We start from the raw sequence: 12,765 nt of genomic DNA on the forward strand, positions 1-12,765 counted from the left end.
TAATAGTGTTAATAATTTTATATGAAAATACAACCTCGTAAAAGTAGTATATTTATCAATATAACAGAATAAATTCGTAAAATGTGTATATTTATAAATCTGAGAAAACAACTCCATAAAAGTAGTGTAATTGCGAGTCTAAGAAAACAACCTCTTAGAAGGAGTAAATTATTTAATATGAGAAAACAACCCCGTAATACGGGGATATTTATCAATCGGAGAAAATAACCTTATAATTTTGTATATTTGTGAGTATGAGAAAACAACCCCTTAAATAGGTTAATTTTATAATATGAGAAAACAACCCCGTAAAAGGGATATATTTGTCCATATAAGAAAATAATCTCGTAAAACGTGCATATTTATGAATTTTGAAAAAACCACCCAACAAAAGCCAAGTTAATATGCAGTTGTCTAAAAATATCCAAAATCTTACTGAACTGCTCTTGCGTTTCTACTTGCTTCAGTCTAGCATGATAAGGAATCTTGGGTTGATACTCCTTGACTGGGATTGGTTTTACCTTTTGCCTTTCAGGTTCCTTAACCTTACTGCTCGCCTCAACCTGCACATCAATAGTGGAATCGTCAAAAAAGGCTTAAAAGGAGCTGAAACTAACTTACGGAACGCAAAGTGATGGCATTCACGTGCTCCCCCGGGTTAGACTCAGTGGTGCTGGGGAGCGCTCCTTGTTGCCTCTCAGACAACATCTTAGAAATCTACTCAATCTGACTTTCCAAGTTCTAAAAGGACGCTTGCTGATTTTTAAGAGCATTGTCGGTTTGTTGGAACCTCATCTCAATGGACGTAACAAACTTCATCACCAACTCCTCCAAGTTAGAGTTCTTCTCGACTGGTGGAGGAAGCTTTGATAATCCAACTGCTGATCTCTGGCTTTGGTGGACCCTGGGCATTATTATTGCGCCAACTAAAATTGGGGTGATTTCTCCACCCAAGATTGTATGTGCTTCTATATAAGGGTTATTCTGCTGCCCGGGTGTATTCCCCATGTAATTAACCTGTTTTCATGGTCAGTAGAAACAATAAATGAAGTAGAGGACCTAGCAAATATACCTCCCGCATTACAGTTTGCATCGCAGTACTGGCCACCGCAATACTCGTAGCTTATTTGGGCTTCTTGAACTGGGAATCTGAAGCCGGTCTAATTTCTTGGTCAGAAGCTCCACTTGAGCTGCCAAGGCTGCTGTGGAGTCTAACTGGTTAACCATTCCCTGTTTGACTGGCTGACTCCTAGAGGATTGCTACTGGTAGTTGTTCATGGCCATCTCCTCTATCAGATTTTACGCCTGCTCCGGCGTCTTGTTGTTCAAGGCCCCACCTGTTGCAGCATCTACCATTTGCCTTGTAGCAAGGTTTAAACCGCTGTAAAAGGTCTGAACCTGCATCCATATTGGTAGACCGTGGTATGGACAGCATCTCAATAAGTCCTTGTACCTCTCCCAGGCATTGTAAATGCTCTCGTCGTCCATCTACACAAAAGAAGAAATGTCATTTCTTAATTTAGCAGTCTTAGCTAGAGGAAAGTACTTGTAAAGAAAGTTTTTAGCCAAACATTTCCAGGTAGTGATAGTGTTCGGTGGAAGGGACTGCAGCCATCTCTTTGCTCTATCCCTTAAAGAAAATGGAAATAATCTCAGCCGGATGGCAGCATCGGTAGTTCTATTTATCTTGAACGTGTCGCATATCTTTAAAAAGTTGGCCATATGGGCATTGGGATCCTCGCTTGGCAGCCCTCCAAACTGTACACTCTACTGTACCATTTGGATCACATTTGGCTTTATTTTGAAGTTGTTAGTTGCCACCACCGATCTGAGTATACTCATCTGTGTCCTATTCAATGATGGTCTAGCAAACTCGTACATTGTTCTGTTGGCGTCTGCCGCAACATTTCCTTTGCGATTCTCCATCCCTTCTAGTCTATCAACAGGTATCTCAACCTCAATCTCCTCCTCTACTAATTGCAAACGCTTCTTTAAAAGTGTGAGGGATCGCTCTGGATCAGACAAAGGCTCTACAAGATCGAGCTAGAGCTCCTAGTCATAAACTACCTAAGAATGGAAGGTAGCAACCAAAGAACAGAAGTAGCTAAAAGAATAAAAGAATAAAATAAAGTAGAATAAAGATAGAAAAATAAAAATGGCTAAACTAACACAAACACAAATTCACTCTAGTTCACATAAAAGTTCCCAGGCAACAACGCCAAAAACTTGATAGGCTTTTTGTGTAGCTAAAATCTAAGGCAGTGAACCTATCGATGCAGACTAGCATAAATGGTGAGTATCAAGGTCGTATTCTCGGGAAAGGGTGATCCTAGAACTATTGCGGCATTTTATGTTATCTAACCTTAATAAAATCGATGAAGTTATTATGCCATGATTAAATATAAACAACCGGTTAACTAAGTGTCAAATAATCTGAAAAGATTTAAGAAAACAATCGAAGGAAAAAGCAAACCCTAGGGGACCTAAGCTAGTTGGATTTTAGTGAAGATAAAGATTATATTGATTACCAATTGCAATTACTTGTGGACGAATTCTTAATTGAATTCGGTCTCCCTCTCGAGATAACCGAATTCCTAAACCTAATAACCTAAAGTTGGAATCTCTTCCTAACAATCAATTATTCAATTAGCATTAAGCTTTAACCCGCCTCTATTAAGCTTTGTTAATTCTTAATCCGGCTAGTCAATTACCCTTATCTCTAAGTGATCATTCACCAGTTCTTGCTATTCAAATTTCCAATTACTAAATGAATTTCTCAATTACATAAAGCAATCTAAATACCACAACTCACAACGTCTCATGAATAAAGTGATTTCTCATTAATAATGAAAGCAAGAAGAGACAAGCATTGATAATCAAAACCTCATAAGCATTAAAATCAATCCAACAACATAGGAACCCCAATGGGTTTGACAAATTTCGTTACTCATACTAATAAGCAACACAAAGTAAAGAATAAATTCAGAAAAGTAAATTGAAGGCATGTACACCTTTCTTCTTCAAGTTGGATGAAAAACCCTAAATTCCCAATTCAGAATGATAAACCCTAATTGGCCTCTTGAATGCTCCCAAATCTCCTCTTGATCTTCAATTTGATGTTAAAACTAATGTAATCCTTCCTTCAATAGATGAAATAGTCGTCTAAGGTCGAGTATTGAAGTCTAGAAAAAGGCTTGTATATATGAAATGAAGTCAAAAAATCAAACCCTTGTTCAATAAATCATTTTGGCCTATATAAATCTCTCAGCACGGCCGTGGTCAAGCCCGTGCTAATAAGCATGGGCGGTGTCCAGACCGTGTTGGACCTCCGCATCCCGCAACTCACAACTTCTTCCTAGCCATGCCCTCGCCGGTGCTGAGCCACCACGGGCCGTGGTGGAGGCCGTGGTGGCTTCAGAAACCGTGCCAAAATGGCATCTTGAAGGTAAACTATTTGATGGTTCAACACGGCTAGAGTCCAGGCCGTGCTCAACCTTGGAATGCTAGTCCTTGCTCAATTTGATGGATGCTGGTCCATAATTGCACGTATTTCCCTCGATTATTGATAATGTCCCTCGATAATGGTCTGAAATGTGAAAGGAACCAAAACACAGGTGATTTTGGCATAAAATAAGATAACTATGCACAAAAATGTAAACAATTAGGCATGTAAATATGTATAATATGATGCACATCACTATACTCCATCAGGAGCTTATGCAAACAATAGCTGGGGTTGATTCTAGAAATGTTTGTAGTCTTGTATGCAAAGCCCTCGGGGTACTTATTGAGAGAGGCTAAAGTCATCTCCCTCTTCTCAGGAGTCAAATCAGTTGCAATGATCACTTGTAGCTTCTCCACCTCATCCAGATAGGCATAAGTCAAGTGCTTAGGCAAATCCTTCAACTCTTGGGCTGATGGCTGCTCAAGTCAAAGTCTCAATTTCTGCATACCTGACCTGTCAATATCAATAAAATGGTCAGCATACCTGCTGGGCTCACTAGCTAGCAAACAAGCAAGTTGTTCCACACCTCCTCGTTGGACAACTCCTCCTCATCCTCAGCCTGTAATGCCACCTGCAAAGGATCATCAAGTAATATCTCCTGTAATTCAGACGCCACAATATCATCCAAAACATCCACAGAGTATACAATATCATCATGGTCAAGTGAATGTCTCACAAAAGTACTAAGGTCAAAGGTAATAGTCTCATCACCTACTATAAGCTGTAACTTTCCATCACACACATCTATAATAGCCCTAGATGTTGCAAGGGAAGGTCTACCTAGGATTAAAGGGACGCTACTCTCACCTTCCATGTCCATAACAACAAAATTAACAAAAAATATAAACTTGTCTACCTTAACAAGTACATCTTCAACTATTCCCCTAGAAAATTTCACAGTCCTATCCACTAACTGTACGCTCATCCTAGTAGGTTTTGGCTCACTCAAACTTAATTTTTCAAACAAACTACTAGGCATTAAATTAATGCTAGCTCCTAAATCAGCTAAAGCATCACTAATATGCAAATCACCAATAATGCAGGGAATAGTAAAACTCCATGGATCATTGCCTCTTTACTGGCAGCTTGTTTTAAAGAATGGCCGAGCACTCCTCATTTAGTGTCACTAGTCCCAAGTCCTCCAGCTTCCTTTTGTTGCTTAGAATCTCTTTCAAGAATCTCGCATACCTAGGCATCTGTGATATAGCCTCAATAAAAGGTAGGTTAATCCTCAATTGCTTAAATAAATCTAAAAACTTAGCAAACTGCTGATCAACCTTTTCCTTTAACCTGGAAGGATATGGAATTGGCAGTTGGTATTCTCTCACAGGATTCTTCTTCTTGTCCTCGATTTGCAGGCTCTAGCACCTTCCTAGCTGGCTCATCCTACACAACAACATCATCATCAGCCATAGGTAAAGAGCTAGCTAACTACTTACCTGATCTTAAAGTGACAGCCTTGACATGCTCCCTCGGGTTTGACTCTATGGTGCTAGGGAGCGTCCTTGGCTGTCTCTCAGCCTGCATCTTAGAAATCTAGCCTATCTAATTCTCCAAATTCTATATGGAGGCTTGTTGATTTCTAAGAGTTGTGTCCATCTGCTGAAACCTTTTCTCTAAAGTGGACACAAACTTCATCATCAACTCCTCCAAATTGGACTTCTTCTCCTAGTTCTGAGGTAGTTGAGGGAGAATAGTATGTTGTTGGGGTTGTTGCTAGTGCAACCGCTGAAATATTGGTGGACCCTGGGTATTGTTATTTTGCCACCCGAAGTTGGGATGGTTTCTCCACCCCGAGTTGTAAGTTTTGTTGTACGAGTTATTTTGCTGCGTGGGCGTATTTCCCATATAATCAACCTGTTCATAGTCAGCAGAAGAAAAAGATGAAGAAGAAGCAAACATACCTCATGCATTACAGTTTGCACTGTAGTGCGGGCCACCATAAAACTCGCAGCTAAGCTGTGCTGCTTAGACTAGCATTTGGAGTTGGTCCATCTTCTTGGCTAGAAGCTCCACCTGAGCTGCCAATGCTGATGTAGAATCTACCTGATTCACCACTCCTCACCATCCTAGCTGATGTGTATCATTTTATACATGTTTATATGCCCAATTACTTCCATTTTTATGCATAGTTATCTTATTTTATTCCAGAATCACCTTTGTTTTGGTTCTTTTCATGTTTCAGGTGATTATCGATGGACATTATTAGTAGTCGAGGGAAATACGTGCAAATACAGAACATAATCCATCAAAATTGAGCAACGGCTACCATTTCAAGGCTGAGCATGGCCTGGACTCTAGCCGTGCTGAACCATCAAAACTTGACCCTCAAGAGTGCCATTTTGGCATAGTTTTCGAGGCCAACATGGCCTCCATCATGGCCTGTGGTGGCTCATCATCGGCGAGGACACGTCCAAGAAGAAGCCCTAATTTGTGGGACTCGGAGGTCCAACACGGCCTAGACTCTGCCCGTGCTGAGACATTTATATAGGTAAATGGGAATTATTTTGCTAGGGTTTGATTTTCTGACTTGATTTCACACATACATGCACGAACCATCCTTTTCCATACTTTAATATTCGATTTTAGGAGACTATTTCGCCTATTGAAGGAAGGATTATATTGGTTTAAACATCACATTAAAGATTAAAAGTGGATTTGGAGGCATTCAAGAGGCAATTTAGGGTTTATCATTCAGATTTGGGAATTTAGGGCTTTTCATCTGACTTGAAGAAGAAGGGTGTACATGCTTTCAAATCACTTTTCTGTATTTGTTCCTTACTTTGTGTTGCTTATTAGCATGAGTAGCTGGAATTGTTGAACCCATTGGGGTTTCTATTTGTTGGATTGCTTTTAATGTTTATGAGACTTTGGTAATCAATGCTTGTTTCTTCTTGCTTTCATTATTAATGAGAAATCATATTATTCATGAGATGTTGTGAGTTGTGGTGTTCAGATTGCTTTATGTAATTGAGAAGTTCATTTGGTAATTGGAACTTTGAATAGTAAGAATTGGTTAATGGTCACTTATAGATAACGGCAATTGACTAACCGGATTAAGAATTAACAACTCTTGATAGTGGTGGATTTAATCTCAAGGCTAACCTAAAATCAATCTTTAGGAAGAGATTACATCGTTTAGGTTCTTTGGTGTAGAGGATTCGATATTCTCGAGAGGGAAATCAAATTCAATTTAGAATCCGCTCATGGGTAATCGCAATTGGTAATCAATATAATCTCTACCTTCACTAAAATCCAACTAGCTTAGATCCCTTTGGATTTGCTTTTTGCTTTGATTGTTTCACGAAATCCTTTTAAACTGTTTGACACTTAGTTAATCACTTTGCTTGCATTTAATCATAGAATAGTAACTTCATCGATCTTATTAGGGTTAGATATCATAATACGCTGCAGTAGTTCTAGGACCACCCTTTCCCGAGAATACGACCTTGATACTTGCCGTTAGTGCTAGTCTACATCGATAGGTTCACCACCTTAGATTGTAGCTACAGAAATAGCCTATCAAGTTTTTGGCACCGTTGCTGGGGAAACTTTTGTATGAACTAAAGTGAATTTGTGTTTGTGTTAATCTAGCCATTTTTATTTTCTGTCTTTTTATTTCTTTTTATTCTTTATTATTTTATTCATTCTTGTGTTCTTTGGTTACTACCTTTTTATTTCAGGTAGTTTATGACCATGATCTCTAATCCTACTCCTATAGACTCTCTTGCTGAACTAGAGCGATCCCTCCATCTTTTGAGGAAGTGTATGTAAGAAGAAGAGGAGGCACAGATTGAGATTGAAGCCCCTGTGAATAGACCAATAGGGATAGGAGACAACAACCAGGCTGCGGAGGAAACCAGGACAATGTACGAGTTTGCTAGACCTTCTCTTGAGAGGACACAGACGAGTATATTGCCACCACCAGTGGCGGCCAATAACTTCAAAATATAGTCGAACGTGATACAAATAGTCCAAAATAGTATATAATTTGGGGACTACCGAGCGAGGACCCAAACGCTCAAATCGCCAACTTCTTGGAGATATGTGACACCTTCAAGATAAGTGGAACAATTGATGATGCCATTCGGTTGAGGCTGTTTCCTTTTTCTTTGAGGGACCGAGTGAAAAGATGGCTGCAGTCACTCCCAGCTAACACTATTACGACATGGAGATCGTTAGCTGAGAAATTTTTATATAAGTACTTTCCTCCTGCTAAAATTGCTAGATTGAGAAATGATATATTTTCTTTTATGCAGTTCGATGACGAGAGCATGTACGATGCTTGGGAGAGGTACAAAGACTTGCTTCAATGTTGCCCGCACCACAGACTACCAGTATGGATGTAGGTTCAAACATTCTACAGTGGTATGAACCTTGCTACTAGGTAGATGGTAGACGCTGCAGCAGGTAGGGCCCTGAACAGTAAGACGGCAGAGCAGGCGTAAAATTTGATAGAGGAGATGGCCATGAACAACTACTAGTCACAATCCTCTAGGAGTCGTCCAATCAAGCAGGGAGTGGTCAACCACATAGACTCCACAGTAGCCTTGGTAGCTTAAGTGGAGCTTCTGACCAAGAAATTAGACCAGCTTCAAATGCCGGTTCATGCAGCCTAGATAAGCTGCAAGTTTTGAGGTGGGCCGTACTATGGTGCAAACTGTAATGCAGGAGGTATGTTTGTTTCACCTTCTAATTCTTCATCTTCTATTATTTTTGCTGACATTGAACAGGTAGACTATATGGGTAGTGCACCTATACAACAGAACAACCCGTACAACAATACATACAACCCCAATTGGTGGAATCATCCCACTTCAGTTGGAGGAATAACAGCGGCCAGGGGCCACCCGGTTTTTAGAGGTTGCATCAGCAATAGCCACAACCGCAAGCTAGTTCACACCAACTACCTCCACCTAAGGAAAAGAAGCCTAATCTCGAAGAGTTGGTGATGGAATTTGTATCCTCTATCGATAATATATTTTAGTAGACGGACAGTGCACTTAGGAATCAACAGGCCTCCATTCAGAATTTGGAGACTCAAATAGGCCAGATTTCTAGGATGTTGGCTTAGAGGCAGCTAGGGACTCTGCCTAGCACTACAGAGCCCAACCCGAGAGAGCATGTGAACGCAATCATGTTGCAGTCAAGTAAATTTGTTCCTGGTCCTTCTATTTCTAACACTAATGCTGATGCATAGGTAGATTCAAGCAGGGAAGTTGAAGCAACCAAGGCAAAGGAACTAGAGAAGGAAGAGGTAGAGGAGATTCCATTGAGGGAATACCAGCCCAAAATCCTGTACCCTGCTAGATTAAAGCAGGCACAAGTCGAGCAGTAGTTTGGTAAATTTCTGGATATTTTTAAACAACTGCAAATAAATTTACCTTTTGTTGAAGTTATTTCGCAAATGCCTCGGTATGCGAAGTTCTTAAAGGAGATTCTTAGCAACAAGAGGAAGTTTGAAGACTCGGCATGCGTGACCTTAAACGAGGAATATTCAGCAAATTTCCAGAACAAGTTATTGGAAAAGCGATATGATCTAGGGAGTTTTACTATTCCTTGTGTTATAAGTAACTTATTTGTCAATGATGCCTTAGCTGATTTAGGGGCTGGAATTAATGTAATGTCGTATAGCCTGTTCATAAAATTGGGGCTGTCAGAAACCAAACCTACTAGGATGAGTATACAATTAGCTGATAGGTCTGTTAACTATCCTAGAGGTATTGTAGAAAATTTACTAGTAAAAGTAAATAAATCTATATTTCCTGTCAATTTTATGATCTTAGACATGGACGGTGAGAGTAGTGTACCCTTAATTCTAGGAAGACATTTTCTTGCAATATCTAGGGCAATGATAGATGTTTGTGATGGAAAGTTAAAACTTAGGATAGGGGATGAGACTGTCACCTTTGACTTGCATAATCCCATAAGCTAGTCTTTAGATCATAATAATGCTATGTGTATGATGCGCTAAATCGTGTAAGCTACAATCTAAGGCAGTGTACCTATTGATGCAGTCTAGCACTAATGGCGAGTATCAAGGTCGTATTCCTCGGAAAAGTGAAAGCCCAGAGTTACTCCTTTGTTCTTTGTTATATTAACCTAAAATGGATAATGAATAATTTCTAAACTAACTATTAACTACAAGCTAAGTTCTGAGGGAGATGCAGGAGTAATTGATAAATGAAATAATCAAGACAAGAAGACAAACCCAAAAGGAATCTAAACTAGTTGGCAACTGAACAAAAGATAAAAGATCGGTGAGTCTAATTATGCTACCCGTGGACGAATTCTTAACCGAATTCGGTTTCTCTCTTGAGATAACCGAATTCCTAAACCTAATAACCTAAAGTTGGAATCTCTTCCTAACGATTGATTCTTAAATTAGCATTAAGCTTTAATCCGCCTATATTAAGCTTTGTTAATTCTTAATCCGGCTAGTTAATTATCCTTATCTATAAGCGATTATTAACTAGTTCTTACTATTCAAAATTCCAATTGCCAAACGGATTTCTCAATCTCATAAAGCAATCTAAACATCACAATTCACAACGTCTCATGAATAATGCATTATCTTATTAATACTGAAAACAAGAAGAATACAAAATTAACCCAAACAATCCAACAATATAATATCAAGCCAACATAGTAAAGAAATCCCAATGGATTAAATCAGTCTAGCTAAACATGTTCATGTTTAAAACAATCTAGGAAATCAATTACAATGAAAGAATAATGAAAATAAAACATGTACACCCTTTTCTCTCGAATTGGATGAACAGCTCCAAATCTGGATCTACACTTTGATTAGTCTCCTAAACTGCCTCTTGAATTGCTTCCACTACTGTTTTGCACTAGGAACCTTGCGATTCCGGGATTCTTACTGCCCGCAACTCTCTCTCGCACTCAATACTGTGCAGAAACCGAACCAGCCGCCAGGGCTCTATGTCACTCTTTTCCCCCTTTCCTCCTCTTTTTCTAAGAAAAATTTATTTTTCTTATATATATTTAACTCAGCACGGCCGTGTTCAAGGCCGTGCTAGTCAGCACGGCCGAAGTCCAGGCCGTGCTGAAATTATGGATCTCACCAAGTAGGGTTTCACCACGACCGTGTTTCTCCCCGTGTTATCCACCACGGGCCGTGTTGCTCCCCGTGTTATCCACCACGGGTCGTGTTGAAGGGCGTGGTGGCTACGGAAACCGTGCCCAAAGTGCCAATTTCAAGAATCAAAGCCAATGGTTGAGCACGGCCAGAGTCCAGGCCGTGCTCAATATATGTATTGCGGGCTCTTGTCCGATATTGATGAATTCTCATATGTTTCCGCACGTATTGATCTATAATTGCTTAAACACCGATGACGGTCCTATAAATGTTCCTGAAATGCAAAAGAACACAAAAGACGGGTGATCTGGGAATAAAAGGACAATAATTGCTATGAACATACGGAATAATATGCAAGCAAATATGTGTAAAACTATACTCATCAAATTACCCTACACTTAAGCTATTGCTTGTCCTCAAGCAATTAACAACTCACCCCATAAAACTACAGTTAGCAATTCCTTTCAGTTTATGCCCCTAGTCCACAACATAGAGTATTCAACACATCTCAAAGGATACTCAATCATAAATCAATTTACAAATCATTAACAAAGAATGGAAATAATATTAATGCATGAGTAACTTAAATGACAACTCAACACAAACATCATGAACCAATGCCTCACAGGGATCACTCAAGTCGCTCAAAGTGTATATTAGGTAAATAACAAATCCCTCAAAGCAAATGCACAAGACCCGCTCACCATAAGCTTGCTCATAAATCATATCTTCGCTACTGTGAATAAGTAAATACCAAAATCAAAGGGTCTTTACCAAGGTTGTAATGGGGCTAGGATAAAGGTACGGAGATTTGGACAAAAGTGTGAAAGTGTTGGAATTTGTGCGATAAACAATAGTATATGCTCAAAGGATTAAATGCCTAAGATCACAAAAAGAATCATTCACTAAAATCCCTACTTCATAGAATAATGCTCGCAAATGCTCTAAATCCAATAAAAAGATAAATAATTAAAGAGATTTGTTTATTATATATTCTTTTTTTTCTTTCTTTTTTTTATAATAATGAACTAGCAGCTTATTAGCAACCGCTGCATACAACTCGAATAAACATAAAGAATAACAAATACAAATTGGATCAAAGGGAGCATTTAAAATATCAAAAAGATTTAGTGAATTTACCAACATAGCAACTAGCATTTTAATCCCACATAAAGTTGAACAAATCACAGAAAGAAATTCCAGCATAAGGGTAAAGGAAAGATAAATGTAAAGAATGGTATAATTGAAGTGTATAGGTATAGATTATAAAGATAAGGTTAAGGCTCAAAAACTGGCTAACTAATGGAAACATAAGGTGATAGGCTTTTGGTCAAATGTGGTGAATCCTAAATCGCCCAAATCATCTCATGGTATTTACAATATTCATGTAACTTCAACACGCATTGCAAAGCTAGTTCTAGAAGCAAAGTTAAATACAATGCACACTGAAACAAGAAATTTAAAGAGCATAAGTATAATGAATGCTCAACTGGCTCAAAATCTCACTTTCAGGTGTGGTATTAGGTGCAGTTGGTTCGCAACATCATTAATTGAATCATTACTTAAGAAACACATGCATATGATATTATCAACGTTCTAAGTTAAAATTCGACAATTTGAAAAATAATTAAATAACACCGGTTTAACCCGGTAGGGCTGATGTGTAAAACACCATAAATTGTTTTCCAAGGACAATGAACAACAAAGAAAAGTAACTACAATTCTATAAATCAAGTCATCAATCAGCTTAAAAATAGCATACTCAAGTGCATAAAAACGCAGTGTCCTAACATCCCCTAAAAATACACAACACCTAGCCATAGCAATTTCAGATATATTAAAAATCCATATGAGAGATTAAGGTTTACTCATAAGCACCCCACACTTGAAGAACACACTGTCCTCAGTGTAAAATGTTATGGATACCCCACATGGAATTCTCAACTAAAAGAACAAAGGCAATACAATCCAAGTGCATGACATGTATGAAAAATAAAGTAAATAAATGTAGAAAAATAAAAAGATCTAGGGGACTGCCCTGATCATCCATCGAGGCTGATGTTGTGGAAATTCGGTGCCTCCTCAGAGAATCAAAATAATAAAATAAAGAAATAAAATCAAAACTGAAAATATGAAAACTAAAACGAATAAAATGTTT

The 12,765-nt window shown here is 38.7% G+C and overlaps 1 protein-coding gene and 2 non-coding genes across 3 annotated transcripts; 2 read left to right on the forward strand and 1 right to left on the reverse strand.

Moving 5' to 3' along the window:
- Positions 1–1,414: 1,414 nt before the first annotated feature.
- LOC112534954 lies at positions 1,415–1,521 on the forward strand. The gene has a single exon (XR_003079166.2). It is a non-coding gene; the product is annotated as a small nucleolar RNA R71 (small nucleolar RNA).
- Positions 1,522–7,731: 6,210 nt separating this feature from the next.
- LOC112534958 lies at positions 7,732–7,838 on the reverse strand. Its single transcript, XR_003079170.2, has one exon. It is a non-coding gene; the product is annotated as a small nucleolar RNA R71 (small nucleolar RNA).
- Positions 7,839–8,912: 1,074 nt separating this feature from the next.
- On the forward strand, positions 8,913–9,440 carry LOC125369556. Its single transcript, XM_048372329.1, has one exon. The coding sequence runs from the start codon at positions 8,913–8,915 to the stop codon at positions 9,438–9,440; it is 528 nt and encodes a 175-aa protein (XP_048228286.1).
- Positions 9,441–12,765: the final 3,325 nt, after the last annotated feature.

Source organism: Ricinus communis, chromosome 3, assembly GCF_019578655.1.
Source record: "Ricinus communis isolate WT05 ecotype wild-type chromosome 3, ASM1957865v1, whole genome shotgun sequence".
In the NCBI taxonomy this organism is placed as follows: Eukaryota; Viridiplantae; Streptophyta; class Magnoliopsida; order Malpighiales; family Euphorbiaceae; genus Ricinus; species Ricinus communis.